The 25,904-nt window shown below is 39.1% G+C and overlaps 1 protein-coding gene across 2 annotated transcripts in view; it reads right to left on the bottom strand.

The window, feature by feature from the left end:
• Nucleotides 1–25,904, bottom strand: part of ephx2 (epoxide hydrolase 2, cytoplasmic) — a 77,024-nt gene that overhangs the window by 35,380 nt on the left and 15,740 nt on the right. For both annotated transcript variants that reach the window (XM_060934538.1, XM_060934537.1), the window contains exons 6-13: nucleotides 22,245–22,313; nucleotides 21,973–22,068; nucleotides 19,425–19,503; nucleotides 15,304–15,338; nucleotides 15,191–15,217; nucleotides 10,041–10,126; nucleotides 8,771–8,882; nucleotides 6,981–7,055 (exon numbers count right to left, since the gene is read on the bottom strand). In XM_060934538.1, coding sequence (XP_060790521.1) covers nucleotides 6,981–7,055; nucleotides 8,771–8,882; nucleotides 10,041–10,126; nucleotides 15,191–15,217; nucleotides 15,304–15,338; nucleotides 19,425–19,503; nucleotides 21,973–22,068; nucleotides 22,245–22,313 — 579 coding nt within the window. The remainder of the gene's footprint in view (nucleotides 1–6,980; nucleotides 7,056–8,770; nucleotides 8,883–10,040; nucleotides 10,127–15,190; nucleotides 15,218–15,303; nucleotides 15,339–19,424; nucleotides 19,504–21,972; nucleotides 22,069–22,244; nucleotides 22,314–25,904) is intronic.

Genomic DNA, 25,904 nt, shown 5'->3' with positions numbered 1-25,904 from the left:
TAGGGACTGAAGACACCAACTAATGAAATGTTTCAGGTGTTATTTTGTCCCATTCTTCCTACAAACAAGCCTAAAAGTATGCAACGGTACAGGGTTGTCATTGTCATTTTTCGTTTCAAAATTTGCCACACATTTTCTGTTGGGTGGGGACAGAGGGGACAGGCACCCTGTTCTTCCACAGCTATGCCTTTGTAATGTGTGCAGAATGTGGTTTTGCATCGTCTTGTTCAGATATCCCTGGAAAAGATATCACCTGTTTTGAAGGCAGCATATGTTGCTCCAAAATCTCACTGTACTTTTCTGCATCAATGCTGTCATCACAAAAGTGTAAGTTACCTTTGCCAAGGGTTCTGACACAACCCCATACCATAACAGACCTTGGCTTTTGGACTTGTTGCTGGTAACAGTCTGGATGGTCCTTTTTGTCTTTGGTTCAGCGCACACGGCATCCATTTCTTCCAAAAAAGGACCTGGAATATTGATTCGTGTGACCACAATGCATGTTTCCACTGTGTGATGGTCCATTCCAGATGCCTCTAAGCCCAAAGAAGTCAACAGCACTTCGGGAAACAGTTAATGTAAGGTTTCCTTTTTGCACAGTAAAATTTTAACTGGCATTCGTGAATGTAAATCCATATTGTAGTGCTTGGCAAAAGGTTTGCCAAAGTAATCTTAAGCCTATGTGTTTATATTAGCTATAAATGAACGATGGTTCTTTATTGGAGATCACAGGTGTGCAGCTTAGGCTTGCACCCTTGATCTTTACACACCGCAAATCCTCCAGATTCCTTGAATTGTTTAATGATATTATGCACCATAGAGGGTGAAATATCCAGAGGTGGAAAAACTGGATTGACAAAGTAAAAGTCCTGCTTAGGTTTTCCTTCTGCCTGTGCTCTCAACACAGGTGATTTCACCAATTAGCTCATCAACCTGGCTTAGGGGATGTGGTAATTAGGATCAGCTGGTTCATTGAATTGGCTGGAGCAAAAATGTGGCAGGGTTTTTACTTTCTGCACCCGGGTTTTTCCACCTCTGGAAATATCCAAATCCTTTCACATCTTTCTTGGAAGAACATTGTTTGTTTTTAACATTTCAATAATTTTCTCACGCATTTGTTGACAAACTAAAAATCCTCTGCCCATCTTTCCTCCTCAAAGACTCCACCATTCCTGGATACTGATTTTAAACCAAAACATGATTATAATCACCTGTTGTTGACATCACCTGTTTCAAATCACATCATTATTTAATTGTTTTACCTCATTACTAGCCCTAAATTGCCCCTTCTCAACTTTTTTTGGAATGTGTTGCAGACCTGAAATGCAGGAATGGATATTAATAAATGAAATGAAGTTCACCAAACAAAACATGAAATATCTTGGGTTCATACCGTCTGCAATGAAATACAAGTCAAAGTAAATTTACAAAACCAGTGCTTTCTTTATTTATTTGCATTTTCCATACCGTCCCAAATTTTTCAGATTTGGGGTTGTGGTTTCCCCAAAGCAATGGTATTCAGACCCAGCTCTCAGCCACTGCACAGTTTTAACTCACAGAGATGTTCGGAACAAACAGGGCATTTCAAAAATTTGATATGATTTCACAATTTAATAACTTTGCCAATTCTCGTTCAGTTGACCTCAAATTTGAACAGCGTGTGTGGAAACAGGTCAAAATTTTATGTTGAATGTTTTTTTTGTTTTTATTTTTTTAGGTATAGAAATGCCATTCACTGGAAAAGAAAAGGCGTTTTGTGTGTTAGAGTGCGCTCGAACACAGTCAAACAAGACTGTGCAGTGTGCATTTATGACAGAATTCTCTAAAAATGCACCAACTGCAATGCAGATTTAGACATGGCACAAAAAGTTTAAAGAGGAAGGCTGTCTGTGCAGGGCAAAAGGATCTGGATGACCACCAGCACCGGAAGAGACAGTTGAGTGGGTTCACGAATATTAAAAATGTTTAAAATCGTTCATGGAATCCACATACATTTGAATTTCTCATTCAAATTTTGAGGAATAAATCTTATATTGCTCAACATTAAGTCTGTTCAGTTCCATTTGCCTAGACTATGTAGTTTCTGGGATATTTAATGAATGAATGAACCCTTTATTATCACTGTTGCCAGTGAAATTGACCATCAACCTGTCCTTACAGAGGGGGAACAGGACAGGAAGACAGGGATAAAAGAAAAGGAAACACAATAATGACATGAGGAGAGATGAGGAAAAAAGATCCCCCCCCCCCCCACTACGCTCCTGTCAGGAGTACAGTGTGGGAACATTTAAAAACCTCTGCATAAGCACACAATAACACAAGTACACTTTAAAACACGGGACTTGAGGGGGGGAAAGGAGGGGGCAATCAGGGGTGGGGGGTAAGGGGGGTGGGGGTAGGGGTAACCCAGCGCAAGCAAGCAGCCGTCCGCTCCTGCAGCCATGAAGGCGCTGGTCACGCACCCGCTTGTCACACTGGGGGTGAAAATGGCGACCGTGGAAAGTTATAGAAGGAATGCGAGGAATGCGAGAGCGTCTCCCAGCAGTGACCTTCAGGGGGAAATGTTGTCTAAGCAACGGCCTTAACTGAGGCCGGTGCTGTCTCAGGGAGCCGAATGTCGATAAGATATAAATTGTTTGGTCTTTCCAGATGCAGTCTTTGCACGTCCACACCGCTTATTTACATCTCAAATAAGATCAAATTTTTTTGAAACACCCTGTATATGCTAATGCATTAAATAAACTGTGTTAGACTATATTCACAAGGGATTTTGGCATGCATTTTAGGTGGAAAGTACATAGTTTGTGCTCACCCAACAGGCCTGTACACACACTATCAGTATGCCAAAGTGAAGCTTGCGCTGTGATGCCCTTATAGATTTTCAGCACTAGATTGTACAGTCTTGGATGTGAACTGACAAGTGCAATTAATATTTTATCCTTGTCTTCCTTAACTTTGACTGCAATGATTTTTTTTTACCTTTACTTTGAAATCTCACCTTCTCTTTGAAATCAAGACCTACAGGCTCTGTTTTGATGAATACCAAAAAGTCACTGTGAACGTGACCTTAGATCAGGGAAAACATTATAAAGCGTGGATATGGGCAGGGCTGTGATCAGTGAATATCAGTTATTATTATACATGCAGACCACTTTTTTGATGGAATAAAAACCATTATTCTAGTCCCTTCTTGTGGGTTTATTGATGGCATGCAATATTGTTATCATGTCACTTATCCTCCTTACGCCACTCTAGCCAATGGAGAATGAGTGTGCAATATTGTTACAATATTGCACATTGTCAAGACAACACGAAGTCACACACTGTAAACATAAAACTTCTGCACTAGCGAGCGACAGTGACAATTTGTACACAAACATGGCCGCCAGGTTTGCTTCATTAAAAACGGAGGGTTTTGAGTGAATCTTTGCTGCCAGGTAGCTCAGTTGTGTGTAGCTGTCAATGTTGATTTTAAAAGTGACTAAGTAAATTACAATAATAATATTCGGCTTGACTGCGCTAGCGTTGGCCTTTGCTAACACTACGCCGGCTGGAAGGTAACTGGACTGCTGCGCTAACAACACCGAGTCACGAGTAAGCTAACACTGGCCTTCATTAATGCTCCTGCTCAGTGCTACACCAGCTGGAAGGTGACTGCACTGCCGCGCCAACAGCACTGAGTCGCGGGTAAGCTAGCATTGGCCTTCGAGAATGCTGATATAAAGAGAGTGTGTATTTATCATAATAATAATAATAATATTGGCTGGCTTTTTTTCATGGTCTATCAGATATACTCCATTCAGCTAGCATGATACGGAACTCATCTTTGACTCATTCAATATCATACAAGCTAAATATAATATATCTGATATACCACTCAAAGCCAGCCAATATTATTTAAATACTCAAAAAAATCACTATAGCAGAAACCTTACTTTTTCTACAATATATCATATAAAAGTACTGATGTTGGGTGCTAAGCCTGTTCAAAATAAGGTTGTGGATTTCAACCAGGGCCTTGATATTCAGTAAATGCAGAAAGCTTTTTGGTACAACCTTTGATTATTTTGTCATAAGTATATTTACATGTGTATATTAACACAATTAAAATATCTAAGGCTACATAATATCCTTTAAGGAACATTAAAAATATAACAAAATATCCAGCCATTATCCGTAACTGCTTATCCTGTTCTACAGGGTCGCAGGCAAGGTGGAGCCTATCCCAGCTGACTATGGGCGAGAGGCAGGGTACACCCTGGACAAGTTGCCAGATCATCACAGGGCTGACACATAGAGACAAACAACCATTCACACTCACACCTACGGTCAATTTAGAGCCACCAATTAGCCTAACCTGCATGTCTTTGGACTGTGGGGGAAACCAGAGCACCCAGAGGAAACCCACACAGACACAGGGAGAACATGCAAACTCCACACAGAAAGTCCCTCATCAGCCACTGGGCTCGAACCCAGAACCTTCTTGCTGTGAGGCGACAGTGCTAACCACTACACCACCGTGCCGCCTTATAACAACATATATTAACCCTATATGAGGCAGAGAAAGTAGTCCATGTTTTCCGTTTTCATAATTTCTAGACTGAGCTAATGCATGCTGCTCATGGTGGCTCTGCTGTTTCTGTCAGTAAGCTTCAGCCAGTTCAGGATGCAGCAGACTCCATCACTACCAGGAAGCATATTGCCGCATATACATTTCCTGCCTAGTTCTACAATGACTACTGATGAACATTCTGATGATGACATTAAGCTCTAAAGCAAGGTCCGGCCTTACTGCTGGTGGAAGATATTTTCTTACATTGATCTAAACTCTAGAATAATGTTCCAGAGAACATTAGCAGTGCATCCTGTATTAATCTAGCTTTTTCATAATTACTGCTTTTTTCACTGTTTCGATATAAGTTAGACAGATTTTTATATTTTCATATTGTACAGGCAGTTTCAGGTCTAACATGAACAATAGATTAGTATCAATGTGCTTGTTCTTATACGTTATTGTTTCTACAGCTCATACACAGACACTTGTAGGGTGGATGTTCCACGTAATCTAAGACAAATAATAAACAGATTTTAAATGGTTAATGTTTAACAAAGTAATTCTTATAATCCGTTATTTTGTGAAGTTTTTGTTAGGAGACATTTATTTAATGTTTATGGAAGGAGATTTTCCATTTCCTGCATTTTCATGGTAAAATAATAGGCTCTGTGTGTGTGTGTGTGTGTGTGTGTGTGTGTGTGTGTGTGTGTGTGTGTCAGATCAAGTGAGGCTGGTGAGAAAGTAACTGTTTATCACAGGTGTAAGGTAGGTGAACAGAAACTAACTTGTCTCTCGGACGTTCCACAATATTAAATTTTACTATCCAACATTAATAATTGAAGCATTTTAATCATATGACAGCATGACCTATCATGTGGTATTCTTTGCCAAATTATACTAGAGCGGCAGCTACAATTATTGACACTTTAACGATCTTCTGGCCATTGCAAAAGGAGAAAAGACTTTCAATATGTAAATTGTGCATGAATAATTACTCAAACTTCCACTGGAGAAAAAGTGAGTTGATTCCCAATTACTTAGCGTATCAGATCACGTAACACTGTTCCACAAGTATTGACGCCTTTGTCCACAGTTATCGACACTGTTCAACAATTATCGACACGCAGATGATTATTTATAAAAATAAATAATCGGTATGTGGCATTAAGTTAACAAAACATAGTTTTTATTTAAAATTTGTTTTACATAGACTTATGTTTAGTACAAAATAACTTTTATATAAATATATCAAAGTCGGTGCTTATGTAAATGAGGAAGCAATTCTAATGTTTGTAAACAAATGAACTGATAATGTTTAACCTGAGTCAGAAAATCTTTTTGTTCCACTTTCTACCCACTTTCTCACTATTTTTGTAGATCACATTTTGTTAATCATTCGTTGTTGTTTGTATTAATTTCTAGTTTTGTAGTTTAACAATAAATGTCAACAGGCGATTGACATTGTAACCGCATGAAAATCCAGGTCAAAGGTCGCATGTCATTCCTCAAACCAAAATATAAAATGTCTACTGATACTGTAATATGTGGTAGATATTTACAACAAACTTTAAAAAAATATATATTTTCTGAATGGAATAGAAAAATCTGAATATTTCAAGCATGTAATTTTTGAAATGCAAGGAATTTAATTCTGGTCTAATTCTATTTATTGCAATAGGATTCCAAATACTCTATAAGCATTCCATTCTGCTATGAATCAGAAAAAAAATATTATAAAATCACAGCACTTTTATTTCTTTAAAGTACTTCATCTACTTCAACAATGTTACACAAAGATCGATACATAACAGTTGTAAATGTCCCTTAATTCCACAGGGTGTCGATAATGGTGGACACTGGTGAAAGTGATCACTATTATCGACACCTCACGTTACTTCTCAAACGCGCATTTTGATACAAAATGGAGACTGCCAAATGAAAGAGTAAGAAACAAAGGAGGTTTCGACAAGGGTGTCAGGAAATATCGGTGAATTTGATGAGTAAAAACATGTCCATGATCTTTCCACCATGCTTACCTGCGATGATAACATCCAGGTTTTAATCAACTTGCTGATCGCGCTGAAAAAATTCCATCTTAGTTAACGAGCTGTGTCATCAGACAACAAGATCAAAGGGCGAGGGGGGTCTTCTGGTTGATTAATTAACCAATAATAACTGTTGTAACTGAAACTCACCTTTGTAAAATTGTTTTTTATTGGTAAATCTGAAAAGGTGTCGATAATTATGGACTGTTGATAATTGTAGTCACTGCTCTATTAATGACTGACTTAGGGTTCTCTTTAATCACTCAAAATTAAATAAATTTAAAATTATGAAGAAAACAAGAAACAATGAAAACCTTAAATTTTGTGGTAATTTTTCATTTCCAGTGTTTTTCAACAGCAACCTACACTCTGTCACTTACTGTCTCATAACTAGCAGTGAACAGCAGTTTGAAAGTTCTTTCCAGGTCCTTCTCCAGCTCAGCCTCCGCTACGCCCTAGATAAACAAGGACATACTGTATCAGTCTTCCATTAACAACTAAGGTTTATTCAGTCAATATAGTGCTTGCAAAAATATTCAAACCCAGAAGTTATTTTAAATGTTGCTTTGTCGTCAATGATTCTTTGACACTGTCATCAACAAAATGTGTTGTACATGAAAACAAGTAGGCAAACAAGATAACAGTCCTACTTTGGCATTCAAAAAATAATAATCAAGTTAGTTTCTGAGATAAATTTAAACAATTTTATTACATTTTTCAATTCCAAAATGCCTTACTTGTATATTACTCATTGCCTCCCTGAGGACAACAGGTCGAACAGATCAAAGCCAGGGTGGGAGCTGTCCTTGATAATATTCTTAGTTCTGCTAAGGCAGCGGGAAGAATATTATCAAGGACAGCTCCCACCCTGGCTTTGATCTGTTCAACCTGTTGCCCTCAGGGAGACGCTACAGGTGCATCAGGACAAAGACAAATCGATTTAAAAAAAAAAAAAACAGCTTCTTTCCAAAAGCCATAACCGCCCTGAACTCAGATATGCTCTGACTTTATAGTCTATTTACTTTACTATTTACTAATTTATAATGTGCAGTACTTTATAAGGTGACTCTCTCTATGCAATACTTTTATAATGTGCAGTACCTCACTCCATAATGTGAAACGCAACACATACACCTCAGGACTGTGCACCTTACACACAGCACATACACCTCAAGTCTGTGCACCTTACACACAGCACATACGCCAAGTCTGTGCACCTTACCTTGCAATACTTCATAATGTGTAATATTTTATCTTATAAACTCTCTCGTGCAATAATTTATAATGTGACTGTCTCTGTGCAATACTTTATATGTGCAATACCTCACTCCATAATATGTAACACAACACATACACCTCAGACTGTGCACCTTACACCCCCCTTTTTTTTTTCTTTTTCCCCCCCTTCCTCTCTCTCTCTACACACTGTTTGCACTGTTATTGGAGATGCTTTAATCTCATTGTACATGTGTATAGTGACAAAGGCATTCTATTCTATTCTAATGGTGGCACACTCAAGCTTTCAGGCCCACAGACACTTTAGTTCATGTATGAGAGGAAAGGCTTCAATACAGTGTACTTTGCATTGAATAAAAACATAACATAAACCCAAACATTAAATCCCAAAATGCTTATCTGTCCTATATAAATCAGAGTTTGGTATGATTGTCACAACACCAAATGACAGTTAATGCTCTTCATAATATGGACTAAAAGAAGGACAGTTTGCCCAAACGCAAATCCTCAATACTCAGGATGACACTGATACGCCTAATAATAATTCAGCGAATAAGTCAATTCATGCCTAATGACTACATTCAGCTTTGTCAAACCTGAAAACTGCTGAGCACAAGCTATGTATAATAACCTACAGAAAGGTTTAAAACAGGAACGTACAAATACCATATCTAACCAGAGCCAAAAGATTAAACTGTCTTTTATTCTGAAGGGCCTGAAAATGTGTGTTTCTGATCATTTCCGGTTTCAATGTCATAATCAGTATTAACCTACAAATACATAAACAAGTAAAAATAACTTGGCAGTTGTTTCGCTTCAACTCAGCAGTGTTTGCATGAATGTATTGCATATTTCAGATTTTTTTTAATGCAATACAATACAACACAATATTCTGGACCTTGAATAATTTAACAAGAGAAAATATATCACTCACAGTCTCCTGGAAGTAGATCTGATATTCAAAGAGTGGTATAGACTGAAGTGTCAACATTGGATTTTTGTCTGGATCCACAGGGAAGAGGGGTGTGTTGAGAGAAGCCACAGCCCTTGAGTCAGAAAGAACAATGGTTAGTTTTTTTCCCACAAACAATTAAGCTACGACGTGATATCAGAGCCATTAGAACTTAAATTTGGGATGTTTGAAAGAAACATGTGTAATGTGATGTTTTTCATTGTGAATCTTAAGATATTTGAAAGGGGCTAGTACTAAAAACCATGTGATACCTCTGTGATAGGAACGTAATCTGTGTATGGTTCTACACAGAACCTTTAAGGGGTTCCCCAAGTGAGACTCTTTTTAAAATTCTGTATCTCCAAATAAAACACTTATTTTGGTGAGCTCATGATCTTGCTAGAATTTGCTGAATATGTAACATGTCGGGGCGGCACGGTGGTGTAGTGGTTAGCGCTGTCGCCTCACAGCAAGAAGGTCCTGGGTTCGAGCCCCGGGGCCGGCGAGGGCCTTTCTGTGTGGAGTTTGCATGTTCTCCCCGTGTCCGCGTGGGTGTGCTCCGGTTTCCCCCACAGTCCAAAGACATGCAGGTTAGGTTAACTGGTGACTCTAAATTGACCGTAGGTGTGAATGTGAGTGTGAATGGTTGTCTGTGTCTATGTGTCAGCCCTGTGATGACCTGGCGACTTGTCCAGGGTGTACCCCGCCTTTCGCCCGTAGTCAGCTGGGATAGGCTCCAGCTTGCCTGCGACCCTGTAGAAGGATAAAGCGGCTAGAGATAATGAGATGAGATGAGATGTAACATGTCGGGGCGGCATGGTGGTGTAGTGGTTAGCGCTGCCGCCTCACAGCAAGAAGGTCCTGGGTTCGAGCCCCAGGGCCGGCGAGGGCCTTTCTGTGTGGAGTTTGCATGTTCTCCCCGTGTCCGCGTGGGTGTGCTCCGGTTTCCCCCACAGTCCAAAGACATGCAGGTTAGGTTAACTGGTGACTCTAAATTGACCGTAGGTGTGAATGTGAGTGTGAATGGTTGTCTGTGTCTATGTGTCAGCCCTGTGATGACCTGGCGACTTGTCCAGGGTGTACCCCGCCTTTCGCCCATAGTCAGCTGGGATAGGCTCCAGCTTGCCTGCCACCCTGTAGAAGGATAAAGCGGCTAGAGATAATGAGATGAGATGTAACATGTCTAAACTGGGACAATACTGGGATTAGTCATAGTGTTTAAGGTGTGCACTGACAGCACAGGACTACATACCTCAGTCTCTCTGGGTAATACAGAGCCATGTTCCATGCAAACACACCACCCCAGTCATGACCCACCAGAGTAACCTGAGTAAGGCCCTGTGTTTGAGAACAAAGATGGCACTTAAACTTTCAACCATTTGCTGCAGCAAGATGCTCAGCTTGATTTTCGCTAATCAACCCAGCACTAACCTTGATTTTCTTCCCCCCCCCCCAACCTCTTTCATAATCACTCATGATATCATGAAGAAATAATCTGTACTTTTGGCAAATGTGTTCAAATTAATTCCAATCATTTTAAAGAAGAAAAAAAAAGCATTCCAGTTCAGTGCCCTGTTCATCTTACAGGGTTCATCTCTGCCACAGCGTAGTGTCCCTACAGTAGTCAGCCATATCCAAAATTAAGAAACAATCCCTCCAACCCCCAGCTTAATTAACTTTATTTGTGGACACTATTTATTTGATTAACCTGGCAACTGTAGTGCATAATGAGAGGATAATTTCACATTCAGACTAGAATGACAGTCTTGTGACACCCCCAGGCATCTTAATCACATTATCTCAATCTTGACTTCACCACTGAATCACATCTATTTAGTCTGAAATCTGTCTCTCAATTGTATTTCGATTTAAGTCCTGTATTATGTTACTATGGTTACAAATCAAGCAAAAACAAAAAGACAGAGTCATCTATATCCCCCGCCCTATATACCAACTATATACCAAGTTCCAAGATATTATTTGTCACATTTTTCAAGTTCTGCTGCAGGAAACCAACCCTGCCTCTTTACACTGACCTCAGCAGCCCATGGCAAAAGCTCACCGGACCTTTGTTCCAGGTGAGATAAAAATTTAAATTTCTCACACTTCTTAATATCAAAAGGCACATATACATTACTTAATCAACACATACACCAACTTTCAAGACCGTACCACTCATAGTTTTCAAGTTCTGCTCCGGAAACAAAACCTACCAGTAAGACTAACCTGAGAGGCTAAGTCTGAAATTGTTTCCATGGAAACATGAAAAATTTAAATTTCTCAAATTTCTTAGTATGAAAAGGCACATCTACATCACCTTGTTAACATGTATACCAAGTTTCAAATCCATATCATGAATAGTTTTGGATATATGCTCCGGAAACAAACATTGCTCTTAGAAACTAAGTCAAAATCTATTTTTATGTAAAAATTTGAAATACTTTTTTCCAAAAATCCAAAATAGCAAAAGGCACCAGTTCACATGTTGCTTGATATGTATACAAAGTTTCATGAAGATATCTTCAGTAGTTTTAAAGTGCATATTCGACCAATTTCGGGGGGTTTTTTTATATGAAAGAATGTCCCTTTACACACTCATCCAGAAGGGTAATTTTGCACAAGGCCATCTGTCTACAGCAGAAAAAAATAAAATAACAAAACGTGTCTGGAAAAATCCCAAGGGAGTCTGGAGCCGGATTCGTGACGTCACCTGCGGAAGCGCCAGCAGGCTGCGAGAGCTTGCACGGTTTCAGTGCACAGCCTGTGTAGACCAAGTTTAGCAGCTAGCAATTTTGCATTGAAATATGAAATTGTCACCTGAGCACAATGTTACTTCACCTTTAGATGAAGAATGTAATGAGATGTCAGAGTTGGGGCTTCATCTGTTTGGATTTGATGATAATTCAAGTAGTGAAGACGATGGAGACAACACCAGGGATGTAAATAATACATGTGAAGTAAGTGAATTATCACCCAGCGCTTTCGTGTTGTTTACTTTTGTGTGTGTCAATAAATAACATTATCCGTGTACCACACAAACACCTAATTTAGAGTATAGTCTCTCTTATTTCTTACCCTGGCAAAAGTCAACTTGTGAATTGCCGATTTTCTTAGTCTTTTTCTCGGCTCTGCTTGGTCCTTGGCTTCGAGGGCCTCAATGGATGCGGCACTTCGCCTTCTGTCAGGGGAGACGAACACGGCTGGCTCCTTTGGTGACACTGACACAGATGGAGACGGTGTTGCTTTGGGCATTCTGACAGATGGAACTGCGTCTTTTTTCAGATAAAGTTGCCTCACGAAGCCCATTTCCCACTGCAAATAGTTCTCAAAGTCGTCGGGCCTTGTGAAGTGAGCCCTGCATATTATGCTATAGTCTGTAGCATGTAGCCAATTTTTCCGGGTGCCCCGCACAAAGCGCTCCCATTTCTCTCTCATTGTCTGGTCTTTTGGAAAACGATGAGTACTAATCCCATCAAGATTGGTGTTACTACACCCTCCTACAATACATCTGTTAACCATTTTAATAATTACGTGATAACGTTGAAGAAATTTGCAGAAAACCACCAGGTCGTTTTCTCATAAACAAACCAACGCTGACGTAGGATTCAGAGGGAAGCGTCCCGCACGTGACGTCACAAAAATCAATGTTTCCCAGGAAATCCAAATGCCAAGTTTTTTCAGAGGCGGACCAATTCGCCTCAAATGGCTTGATTTCAACTGAATTTTTCTGGTATTGTGCAAGGTAAAAAAATTGCAGAAAATGCAAAATGTGACAGATATTTGACCAAAGTTCAATATAAAATAGGAGAATTACATTGATTTTGCTCCTGAATTTACCCGTGATATGCACTTTAAAGATATGGCCCGGAAACGAAAATGTGACCAGACGGACAGACAGCCGGACGGAACCCGTTTCTATATCCCCCGCCAAACTTCATTTGGGGAGGGGATAACAAAGTCTCTGGCACTAGATAGTGTTCACTCAAGTGAATTTACTGACTTGTGATAGCTAGTGAGGCAGCTGTACCATCTCCAACACACCAGGATTCTTTCTGTAGAACCACTGGTGTGGTTTATTGAGAGTGATACAAAAAAAACTTAAAAAAAAAAAACTTACAAACTTTTCCATAAAAACAGATTGTGGATGAGATGATAATAGCATGAATCATGCAAGAAAATATCTGCATGCAAACCAGGCAAAATCACATCTAAATTCAGTATAAGTTTGTGCAAATGTTGGTCTTTGTCTCAACAACAGCAAAAGACCATGTCAGGTGGAAGTGAGGGGAAATGGTTTGTTTTGCATTCTGATAATGGATGGATCAAAATATGGTGGAAACAATATGGGCCGACAGAACAGGCTTGAAGTGGTAGCGTAATGTGTTGGAAATATTTTCCTGGCACACATTAGGCTCCCTGAAAAATATCGTAAAAGCACATATCTAGCCAAGCTTTGTTGTTGACTGGGTTCATCCCTTTATGGCTATGGTATAATCTGAACAAGATGGACATGGCAGTGTGTTAACATTGTTTCAGTGACCTGAAAGGTCCCTAGATCTCAACCCTATCTGGCATATTGGAGATTTTCACAGGACGGACAGTCATCCAATTTGTAGCAAATACACAAAACTCTTATATCTGCATGGTACAAACATCCTGCACAAAACAGCCAGCATCTAGCAGAATCCACACTTAAAAGAATTCATGTTGTCTTGAAGGCCTGTAATATGCTATTATGTTATTATTAAACTGGCAACCCATTACACATGTTGAACATTACTGACTGTGTATCTCTTTGCTCTTGATACATATGCCATTTAGAGTATGGCACAAATTCATCCATCCATCCATTATCCGTAACCACTTATCCTGTGCAGGGTCACGGGCAAGCTGGAGCCTATCCCAGCTGACTATGGGTGAGAGGCGGGGTACACCCTGGACAAGTCGCCAGATCATCGCAGGGCTGACACATAGACACAGACAACCATTCACACTCACATTCACACCTACGGTCAATTTAGAGTCACCAGTTAACCTAACCTGCATGTCTTTGGACTGTGGGGGAAACCGGAGCACCCGGAGGAAACCCACGCGGACACGGGGAGAACATGCAAACTCCGCACAGAAAGGCCCTCGCCGGCCACTGGGCTAGAACCCTGAACCTTCTTGCTGTGAGGCGACAGTGCTAACCACTACACCAGCGTGCCACCCATGGCTCAAATTCATTTTACCGAATTCTTACCTAAGTCTAAGATTTTCTACTCTTTCCTACTTTGCTAGGGTATTGGTATGAGGTTCCACTTATTTCCTCATGTTTATCCAGAGTGTGCTCCTTATCTACATCAACACGAGAGAACACTAATAAATTTAAACAAATAAACCTTCTCAAATTGGGCAATGGCTAAAAATGTTACATGAAGCCAAGCCATTATGCTATTGTGCATAGAGATAAACCATAAAATGAGCTCTTTTGCTTGCAACTCGGCTCAGAACTTCAATGAAACCAAATTCTTGGTGAAAAAGAATTTTAAACACACCAGTTGATTTGGCATAAGATAACTAGTTATGTAGGGGGCGGCACGGTGGTGTAGAGGTTAGCGCTGTTGCCTCACAGAAAGAAGGTTCTGGGTTTGGGCCTAGTAGCCGACGGGGGCCTTTCTGTGTGGAGTTTGCATGTTCTCCCTGTATCTGTATGGGTTTCCTCCGGGTGCTCCAGTTTCCCCCACAGTCCAAAGACATGCAGGTTAGGCTAACTGACTACTCTAAATTGCCCATAGATGTGAATAGTTGTTTCCCAAGCCCAGAAGTGGGAGGAAGGGCATCCGGCGTAAAACTATGCTCCAATTAGTATGACATGTGGATCAGTAAGGTCCACATGGACCCTGACCTGGCAACAGTGCTGGACAAGGAGGAAGAAGAGGTAGTTATGTAGTATAGTTTTGTATTGCTAAAGGAACATGAAAATAACTATAACATGTGCTGGGAGATACTTGATGTTCTAGGGCTGTTTATTTATTAATTTTTTTTCACAAATATATAGAAAGCTTGACATGGCATGCTCTATAAAGAAATTAACAGGGCTAGAAAATAGTGAGTGACAGCACCTCTTACTATCCATGTGTTCACCCAGCAAAATACTGTGTTGCAGATATTTTAATATTTAATATTTTAAATACTCAAATCAATGTGACATGGAAAAAATATATTTAAATTTATTTTGAGAGAACTACAGCTGGGTTTGACAGGTCTAATTTGCATCTTCTATTCTGCCTACGGCTCTGTTCTAAGTATATTTCACAAATTTCAATTTCTGCTGACTTGCACAACCTGATGTGCCAAGTGGGTCTAGTTCAGTTTTTAGGCACCAGGGAGGAGGGTTGTAAGGGAAACATATATACATACCAACTTATCCAGAAAGATCACCAGCTCCTATAGACAACCAGGGAGATAAACATTGTCAAAATATTTTTCTGATATCTGAGTGTATTCAGTTGAGGCTGTGTGCTTTTGCTTACCTGTAAAATATTTTCCTGAGAATACTCTTCAATATCTGCAAAGAGAGTTGGGAGTAAGATCAGAGTTGCATGGCTTAATTATTCATATTTCAATGTCAAAAAATCCACAAAGAAGCCAAGCACTGGAGGGGAAAACTACGCAATGAAACATTTCCAGATGAATGTTTCTCAGGATCCCATAAGGGAGTACTGTACTCAGCATATAAGGTATTACAAGGGCACAATTCTCATTTTTATTCACAGCATGATGCCTAAATCATAGAACAAGAATAGAAAAATAATAAATTAAGGTTGGTGCTGCACTTACTCAGACATCCACATCCCAAGTTTAAATTGAATATGTATACCCATTTTAAGGTTATGTGGTAATAACATACTAAGAACTATAAGTATAATTATCCATCCATCCATTATCTGTAGCCGCTTATCCTGTTCTACAGGGTCGCAGGCAAGCTGGATCCTGTCCCAGCTGACTATGGGTGAGAGGCGGGGTACACCCTGGACAAGTCGCCAAGTCATCACAGGGCTGACACAGAGACAAACAATCATTGACACTCACATTCACACCTACAGTCAATTTAGAGCCACCAATTAGCCTAACCTGCATGTCTTTAGACTGTGGGGGAAACCGGAGCACCCAGAGGAAGCCTACGCAGACACGGGGAGAACATGCAAACTCCGCACAGAAAGGCCCTTGCTGGTCACTGAGCTCGAACCCAGGACCTTCTTGCTGTGAGGCGACAGTGCTAACCACTACACCACCGTGCCGCCCCCTAAATATAATTATTAAATTATTAATTAAACTACTGCAAACACTACATTTCATAAATGCTACTAAGTTATTAATGTATTTTATCATTAACAAGTAAGAATATGTTTCACATCAGTCATCTAATTTCATGTTTACAAAGGTTACTTAGAGGTAACCTTTGTTATTTTGCACACGATTTGGCTTTAACCTTTTATTGTGAGATTTAGAATTGTTTGTAAACATGTGCTGTTCAAACTTGATGAAATATGTTTAAAAACTTACAAAAGAAAGGGAACATCAGATCACCTAGTAAGAGCTGGGCCAGAAACAACATGTACTACTGCAGATGTATTTGCTCAGGTTAAAGTCTCACTGATTACTAATTCAATGAGAAGCAGGGGGAAAAAATGAAAGCAGATAGCATTTATGAGGTTTTCAATCTCACAATGAACTTTTATAGCTTTATAGGAAACCCTGATATTTCTATTCTAATCTCACTCATAAGCATGCTCTGAGATCCAACATGTTCATGTTATAATTAAATACTGAAATATGTTGAAATATACTAAGAATTATCAATGAGAGAAGAGAGGTAGAGATGGTAGAGAAGAGAGATAAAATCAGACTGACAGACTGTGAAATAATATCCAAACAGCGTAGTGCATTATACTGTATTATTATACATACAGGCCACTTTTTCCATGGAATAAAAATTCTATTCCCTTCTAGTGGGTTTACTGATGGCATGCAATATTGTTATCATATCGCTTATCCTCCATGTATTACGCCATTCTCCCCAGTAGAGAATGAGCATGCAATATTGTTATAATATTGCACGTTGTCAAGACAACACAACGTCACACGTTAGAGCTCATGCGAATATCCAATGACAAAACTTTTCTGCTGCGCATGTGCACAATCATTTCATTGTCGGCCGAGAAAGAGAGAAGACGAGGCTAATCCAGTGCTAGGTTTAAGCAGTAAATAAATAAACTGAAAACTGAAACTAAAGACATGCTGAACACCTGAAAGGCTAACAAAACTTCATTATATATTCTTCACACATATTTACAAGACAAAAAACATACCAACGAACATTGAAAAACTGGAAAAGAGACACATCGAAGATGTAAAACTTCCGCACTAGGGAGTGACTGTGACAATTTGTAAACAAACATGGCCATGAGGTTTGCTTCATTAAAAGCAGAAGATTTTGAAAGAATTTTGGCTGCCATGTCACTCCGTTGTGTGTAGTTGTCGATGATTTTAAAAGTAACTAAGTAAATTACACAGGGAAAATACAACCCCGATTCCAAAAAAGTTGGGACAAAGTACAAATTGTAAATAAAAACGGAATGCAATGATGTGGAAGTTTCAAAATTCCATATTTTATTCAGAATAGAACATAGATGACATATCAAATGTTTAAACTGAGAAAATGTATCATTTAAAGAGAAAAATTAGGTGATTTTAAATTTCATGACAACAACACATCTCAAAAAAGTTGGAACAAGGCTATGTTTACCACTGTGAGACATCCCCTTTTCTCTTTACAACGGTCTGTAAACGTCTGGGGACTGAGGAGACAAGTTGTTCAAGTTTAGGGATAGGAATGTTAACCCATTCTTGTCTAATGTAGGATTCTAGTTGCTCAACTGTCTTAGGTCTTTTTTGTCGTATCTTCTGTTTTATGATGCTCCAAATGATTTCTATGGGTGAAAGATCTGGACTGCAGGCTGGCCAGTTCAGTACCCGGACCCTTCTTCTACGCAGCCATGATGCTGTAATTGATGCAGTACTGTATGTGGTTTGGCATTGTCATGTTGGAAAATGCAAGGTCTTCCCTGAAAGAGACGTCGTCTGGATGGGAGCATATGTTGCTCTAGAACCTGGATATACCTTTCAGCACTGATGGTGCCTTTCCAGATGTGTAAGCTGCCCATGCCACACGCACTAATGCAACCCCATACCATCAGAGATGCAGGCTTCTGAACTGAGCGCTGATAACAACTTGGGTCGTCCTTCTCCTCTTTAGTCCAAATGACACGGCGTCCCTGATTTCCATAAAGAACTTCAAATTTTGATTCGTCTGACCACAGAACAGTTTTCCACTTTGCCACAGTCCATTTTACATGAGCCTTGGCCCAGAGAAGACGTCTGCGCTTCTGGATCATGTTTAGATACGGCTTCTTCTTTGAACTATAGAGTTTTAGCTGGCAACGGCGGATGGCACGGTGAATTGTGTTCACAGATAATGTTCTCTGGAAATATTCCTGAGCCCGTTTTGTGATTTACAATGCAGAAGCATGCCTGTATGTGATGCAGTGCCGCCTAAGGGCCCGAAGATCATGGGCACCCAGTATGGTTTTCCAGCCTTGACCCTTACGCACAGAGATTCTTCCAGATTCTCTGAATCTTTTGATGATATTATGTACCGTAGATGATGATATGTTCAAACTCTTTGCAATTTTACACTGTTGAACTCCTTTCTGATATTGCGCCACTATTTGTTGGCACAGAATTAGGGGGATTGGTGGTCCTCTTCCCATCTTTACTTCTGAGAGCTGCTGCCACTCCAAGATGCTCTTTTTATACCCAGTTATGTTAATGACCTATTGCCAATTGACCTAATGAGTTGCAATTTGGTCCTCCAGCTGTTCCTTTTTTGTACCTTTAACTTTTCCAGCCTCTTATTGCCCCTGTCCCAACTTTTTTGAGATGTGTTGCTGTCATGAAATTTCAAATGAGACAATATTTGGCATGAAATTTCAAAATGTCTCACTTTTGACATTTGATATGTTGTTTATGTTCTATTGTGAATACAATATCAGTTTTTGAGATTTGTAAATTATTGCATTCCGTTTTTATTTACAATTTGTACTTTGTCCCAACTTTTTTGGAATTGGGGTTGTAATAATAATAATAATCATAATAATAATAATCGGCTTGACTGTGCGAGCATTGGCCTGCGCTAGCATTGGCCTTCGCTAATACTACACTGGCTAGAAGGTAACTGGACTGCCACGCTAACAGCACCGAGTCGCGGGTAACCTCGCATTGGCCTTCGCTAACACTACTGCTGAATGCTACACCAGCTAGAAGGCAACTGGACTGCCACGCTAACAGGACCAAGTGGCAGGTAAGCTCACGTTGGCCTTCAAGAATGCTTCTATGAAGAGAGTGTGTATGTATAATAATAATAATAATAATAATATTGGCTGGCTTTTTTTTGTGGTCTATCAGATATATATTCTATTCAGCTAGCATGATACTGAACTTGTCTTCGACTATTTCAATATCATGCTAGCTGAATGGAATATATCTGATATACCACTCAAAGCCAGCCAATATTATTTAATTATGAACTGACCTGCTGGAGCAGTCGAGTCACCAAAACCTTTTATGTCTATAGCAATAGCCCTGAATCCAGCATTAGCCAAAGCAGGAATCTGAAAACAAGAATACATTTCATTAATGGCACTGTATTGTGCTGGAATTAAGCATTTAATCCCAGATGCTCAGCATTAACCAGACACTTCTCTCAGCTTTCAGAATATCATCCATCCATTCATCCATCCATCCATTATCCGTAACCACCTATCCTGTACAGGGTCGCAGGCAAGCTGGAGCCTATCCCAGCTGACTATGGGCAAGAGGCGAGGTACACCCTGGACAAGTCACCAGATCATCGCAGGGCTGACACACAGAGACAAACAATCATTCACATTCACACCTATGGTCAATTTAGAGCCACCAATCAGTGTTGTTTTTGGCAGCCATTTTTTATTTAGCTTTAGTCTTAGTCTTTTGGACAAAATGCTTATTAGTTTTAGTCACATTTTAGTCAATTCTATCCTTGATAGTTTGGGTCTAGTTTTAGTGGACGAAAACTAAAAGTCCAGTTTTAGTCATTCATTTTAGTCGAAAAAATAATTACTTTAAAACATTAAATTAGGCCAATACAGAGATAAGAAATTGTAATCGAGGTTGATAGGTTGTGCATAACATACTCTGTACATAAACGCTGCCTAGTGTGTATACTCTCTACATAAACGCTGCCTAGTGTGTATACTCTCTACATAAACGCTGCCTAGTGTGTATACTCTCTACATAAACGCTGCCTAGTGTGTATACTCTCTACATAAACGCTGCCTAGTGTGTATACTCTCTACATAAACGCTGCCTAGTGTGTATACTCTCTACATAAACACTGTCTAGTGTGTATACTCTCTACATAAACGCTGTCTAGTGTGTATACTCTCTACATAAACGCTGTCTAGTGTGTATACTCTCTACATAAACGCTGTCTAGTGTGTATACTCTCCACATAAACACTGTCTAGTGTGCATACTCTCTACATAAATACTGTCTAGTGTGTATACTCTCAACATAAACGCTGTCTAGTGTGTATACTCTACATAAACGCTGTCTAGTGTGTATGCTGTCTACATAAACGCTGTCTAGTGTGTATGCTGTCTACATAAACGCTGTCTAGTGTGTATACTCTCTACATAAACGCTGTCTAGTGTGTATACTCTCTACATAAACGCTGTCTAGTGTGTATACTCTCTACATAAACGCTGTCTAGTATGCATACTCTACATAAACGCTGTCTAGTGTGCATACTCTACATAAACGCTGTCTAGTGTGTATACTCGTGTTTCTGCCTCCGTTTAACATGTCACAATGCGCTGATAGAGCACAAACATGTCATGATGAACACACAACTAGAAGATAACCACGCTGTCCGTTAATGTATATATGATGGCTAAACATGCTGCTAACAGAGTAGCCAGGTGTGCTGCTGCTCATTTAGACATATTAAGGCACATCAACAGGTCTGAAAAGCTACATTTCCCCCCATATGTTTCACAGTAACTCAAATATGGGTCAATATATGACAAAGCATTCAGTTGCTGTCCCACCAATAATCCTTGCAGGACAAGTTTTACTCATGACATGTTAATTGAATTTAAGTTAGCATAACCCAGCCAACTTTAGCATGAAGCTAGCGGTCCCATTCATTTTCGCCAGGTCACGGTGTTTTGGAAAACTTCATAAGAAATTCATCACAGCCCGATTGTTGAGTGACATTAACCAAAGCTAGCAAACGTATACATGATCTGTTAAGGACTTCTTGTAACGTTAACTTACTGTCGCAGAAATAGCAGCATGGTGAGCCTTTAGATGCCTCTTGAGGTTGGCCGTATTCTTGCCACGTACTGTAGTTTATAGCCACAGCGTGTACCTCTGTCTCCCACTACAAGGCATTCCGTTTTATTTTCTGCTGGATTATGTGTAAAGTATGTCCATAAATCATCACGTCTTTTCCGCCCACCAAGCCCTTGTGCTGGCGTTGCCGCTGCCATGGTCAATGAACTGTGTGCGGCTGCCCCAGTGTGCACTGTGCCCGGACATGCCTGGTGGTGGGCGTGACCAAACAAGGACAGGATGCAGGTGCATTGCTGATATTTTCAGCATTTGGCAGACAGGTTGCACGCACCATTGGAGGAAATGCCATGCATTTTGATAGTCCTATAACCAACCCACTAACATTTTCGTCTCGTCTCGTCAACGAAAACAACAGATACGTCTCGTCATATTTCCATGATCAAAGAGTTATGTTTAGCTCGTCACTGTCTCGTTTTAGTCATGAAAAAAAGGTGTGTCAACGAAATCATTTCGTGATCGTCAACAACACTGCCACCAATTAGCCTAACCTGCATGTCTTTGGGGGAAACTGGAGCACCCAGAGGAAACCCACGTAGACAGGGAAAGTCTTTCCACACAGAAAGGCTCCCATCGGCCACTGGGCTCGAACCCAGAACCTTCTTGCTGTGAGGTGACAGTGCTAACCACTACACCACCATGCCACCCCATTTTCTCTTTTCATTTTTTTTTCCAATTACAGTTCTTACCTGGTATCTCCAGCTAAACCAGCTTTCTGGGAATCCATGACAGAGCAGGACTGGAGGCCCATCCCCCATCTCCACAAAATGAATCTTCATCCCAGGCTAAAGGAGAGAGGAACATTATAACTTACTCACCTGCTAAGCAACAGTGTTAGCTCTGTGCCATCAACCTTTATCTGCATTCACTGCACAGCTCTTACCCAACAGCATAGCAAATACAGCTTGGAATGTATGTGCATGTATCATGACTAGGTTGAATATCTTCCTGCTGTCTTTACCTTAATAGTGACATATCCATGGTTGATCTCTTCAGGATTACAGCTGAGAGGCTGTTGCTCACTGGTAACCTGTGGATTCCGCAGAACATATTATATAGACATCTAGTTAAACTACTAATTCACTGATGCTTATATTTCCGAATGAACAAACATATGTATGTACATAATACAATATAATTGTGTTAATGAATAACTGCACCTTTAAATAATCTTTTAAAAACCTGTCCTTCAATAAGAATTATATAACCTAAATATGAACAATGGAGACAGTATTTTATTACTTCATACTGATTAGCATACCCATTGGGCTTGGAACAATATACGCAAATACCTTTATGGCATTATGAACTATAGATTTAAAATGGCTGGTATTAAAACCGAAATGTTTTTTATGATCCTCATGTAGTGTGCCAATGATTTTATTTTTAATAATTTACAAATATCATTTACAGGACATGTGATTCACTATGATGATGGTTTTTTTTTTCTTTTTCCAATTTTATATCACTCTTTGTTACACTAAGTTTGCCATGATCTGACTCTCGCGTGGAGTCAGTAATTCTGATAAAGCTATGTTCTATTCTATTACAAATGTTTCTAACAACTGTTTGACAAAAAAAGAAAATACACTGCATGATTCTGGTATTATGTCTGTAAATTTATGTAGCTGATACGTTTTAATTTTATTTATTTACTTTGATGTAACTGATGTGCACTTTGTCATTTATGAGCAATTTTGAGAATATCACGTGCTACACAACAGATGTTATTAATGTTTTTAAGTATACTCTTCTGAAATGACTGCCACTCTGACAACTATTAGAAAGCCTTTGTCCGAAACTCCATACTGATGCACTACACACTGCACGAGGACTCTTGAGCAGCTGAAGTCTTGTATCAAGCAAGGATGGACAAAAATTCCAATTGCAAATCCACAACAATTAGTATCCTCAGATCCCATACGATTAAAAAGCGTTATTACACCGAGACGGCCTTTCGATTTCATAAAATCGCTGAAATTTAGTTCTCTCTGAAATTTGGTCATTGTGATACAAGTTTATTTCTGTAATATCTCACAAAATATCAGGCCATTCCGTGGCTGGGAAATTATTTAATTTCAGAGGATTCCCAAGCAAATAATGTGCATGAAATCGCTCACTGAGTGCAGTCAGGCAGACAGAGGAAGTCCGTGTTCGCATGCACAGGTTTACCTTGACCGTGCACTGACAGTTACATCATTTTATCACTAAACAAACAGCTGATCATACCAAAGTCCTTGCTGACCACTGATATTTATTAGTTTGGTCCTGCATTTCCTTTCCTCACAACATAACATCTTTTCTGCTTGCTTTCTGTTACTGTAGTCTGTCTTTCATGTTTCATTCGCACACTCACGTCCTCCATTTTTCTCTCCTGTTTCAAATTTGTATCCCACAATGCCTTGCACGAACAGGGAAAGCCCACCACATGATGCATGACGCAGTATCTAGTATTGGGTCATGGTGAAGCAGGAAAAAATAGCGGAGAATTTAGGGCCACGTGGCCCTAAATTAATTAATTGTTCTATTAAAATAAATAAATAATCATAATAAAATTGGAAGTATGTGATTCGAATTCAGTAGCTTTCAGTCCACTAAACAAAAATAATTAGGTGTCAGGGAAAATTCTTTATATGACCTACACTTGAAAAATTTGAAAGGCAGTCTCCCTTTAAAAGGAATGGTGATGTAATACAATGGTAATAATGCCTCTGTCCTGACTTTTTTTGAGTGTGATGTAGGCATCAAATTCTAACTTCATTTCTATTTAAAATATATAATTAAATTGGTCAGTAAAACTATAAAAAATCTTTTCGTTGTACTTCTGTCAGTTAAATAAAGATTTCACAAGAATTAACATATCACATATTTTTGTTTTTATTGCATTTTGGAAAACAGCCCAACTTTTCTGGAAATGGGGTTAGTAGGTATATCAAGCAAGAATGGGACAACATTTCACTTTCAAAACGAAAGCAATTGGTCTCGTTAGTTCCCAAACATTTGCTGTATGTTGTTAAAAGTAGAGGTGATGCAACACGGTGGTAAACATGCCCCTCTCACAACTGTTGAAACATGGTGGGGCTGTAGATATCAGCAGCAATATCTGTCACATCACCTGCATAGGCTCTGAACTTTACACTGATACACTTACACTTATAATAATAATAATAATAATAATAATAATAATAATAATAATAATAATAATAATAATAAGTGTAAGTGTACTAGTAATAATAATAATAATAATAATAATAATAATAATAATAATTATTATTATTATTATTATTATTATTATTATTATTATTATTAATACACTTACACTTTATTATAGTAATTAATTATAAATATTTATTATATTCTAATTGTATAATATTTAATTATTTATCTTACCTAACCTTTTATCTTTAGTACTATGAATACATTTCATTACACTTCATATATTATATTTTGTCTGAGTCAGAGTTTGTATTTTTCCAATTTCTGGCATGTCATGAACACAGCAGTTTATGTTAAATTTATACCTTTGAAATCACCACATTGCATCATGGGATGCAGTAGCCAATGAAGTGAGCTCTGGCTGTATACTGAAAATTTTCGCCAGTGTAGTATATCATCAGGGTAAGCGTCATGTACTACAATTTTTTTTTTCATGTACTGCATACAACTTACTACTTTCCCACCAAGATCAATATACAAGCAGTATCCAATATGGAGTTTAGGATAAAGGACACAAATTGAGGTGTTGGCTATGAGGTTATTTAGAATAATTTTAGATGACTGATTTTAGTGAACAATTATGACAACTCTATGACTCATTCAGATCATTCTGCCTTTTACTCTATACCAGTGTTTAATCCCAGCCCTGGAGTAACCCTTCACTACCTCATTTCATTATGCAAAACAGGAAGATGTGGTGACTGTGATGTACTCATTAAACTGCTTCAGACTTGTTCCCTTTATGAACATTATATAATACATATCTACAAATCTCATATGAAGAATATTTTCAATTTGTCATTATGTTTTATGAACATGGTGTCAATTACTGACCTATTGAAGGCAATTTGATAGGATTCACCTTCACAGAACAAAATGATTACAGTCCAGCAAAGAATCAAGTCTGATATGGCACTTACTGGCTGAAACCATGTTTGAAACTAGGCATATCAGACGCTCGCTGGCCGTGCTGTGAGAACTGTACATGCAGACGTTCATCAAAGTTTCCAAATCTGTCACTGCTTAACTCTTGAATATTTTCTATTGTGGTTGCTATCATTAAAAAGCTTATAATCTCTGCTTTCCAAAGAAATTTATCTCGTTAAGATCTATTCAGTACTTTGGGAGTAACAGCAGGTTGAAGTTGGTACAACAGAGTAAAAACTCTGCTCACATGACGTCAGGAAACTGCTGGTGATTTTTGAGTCACAGGAAAGCAGTCAGGCTCTCTCTCTTCTGATCGGTTTCCGACTGGATTACTTGTGAATATCAATCAGATAATTTTTATAGGGATGTTCTCTCGCTCTCACTGTTTCTGATGAAGTATTCAGCAAAATTTTCCGTCTGCTAGTTTTGATATTATGATTCACAGAAGACTTTAAACTAGGTTTTCAGAGCTTTACCT

This window comes from Neoarius graeffei, chromosome 11 (assembly GCF_027579695.1).
Source record: "Neoarius graeffei isolate fNeoGra1 chromosome 11, fNeoGra1.pri, whole genome shotgun sequence".
Taxonomy (NCBI): domain Eukaryota; kingdom Metazoa; phylum Chordata; class Actinopteri; order Siluriformes; family Ariidae; genus Neoarius; species Neoarius graeffei.
Note: the sequence above shows the minus strand (reverse complement) of the source record. Positions and strands in the feature narration are given on the sequence as shown.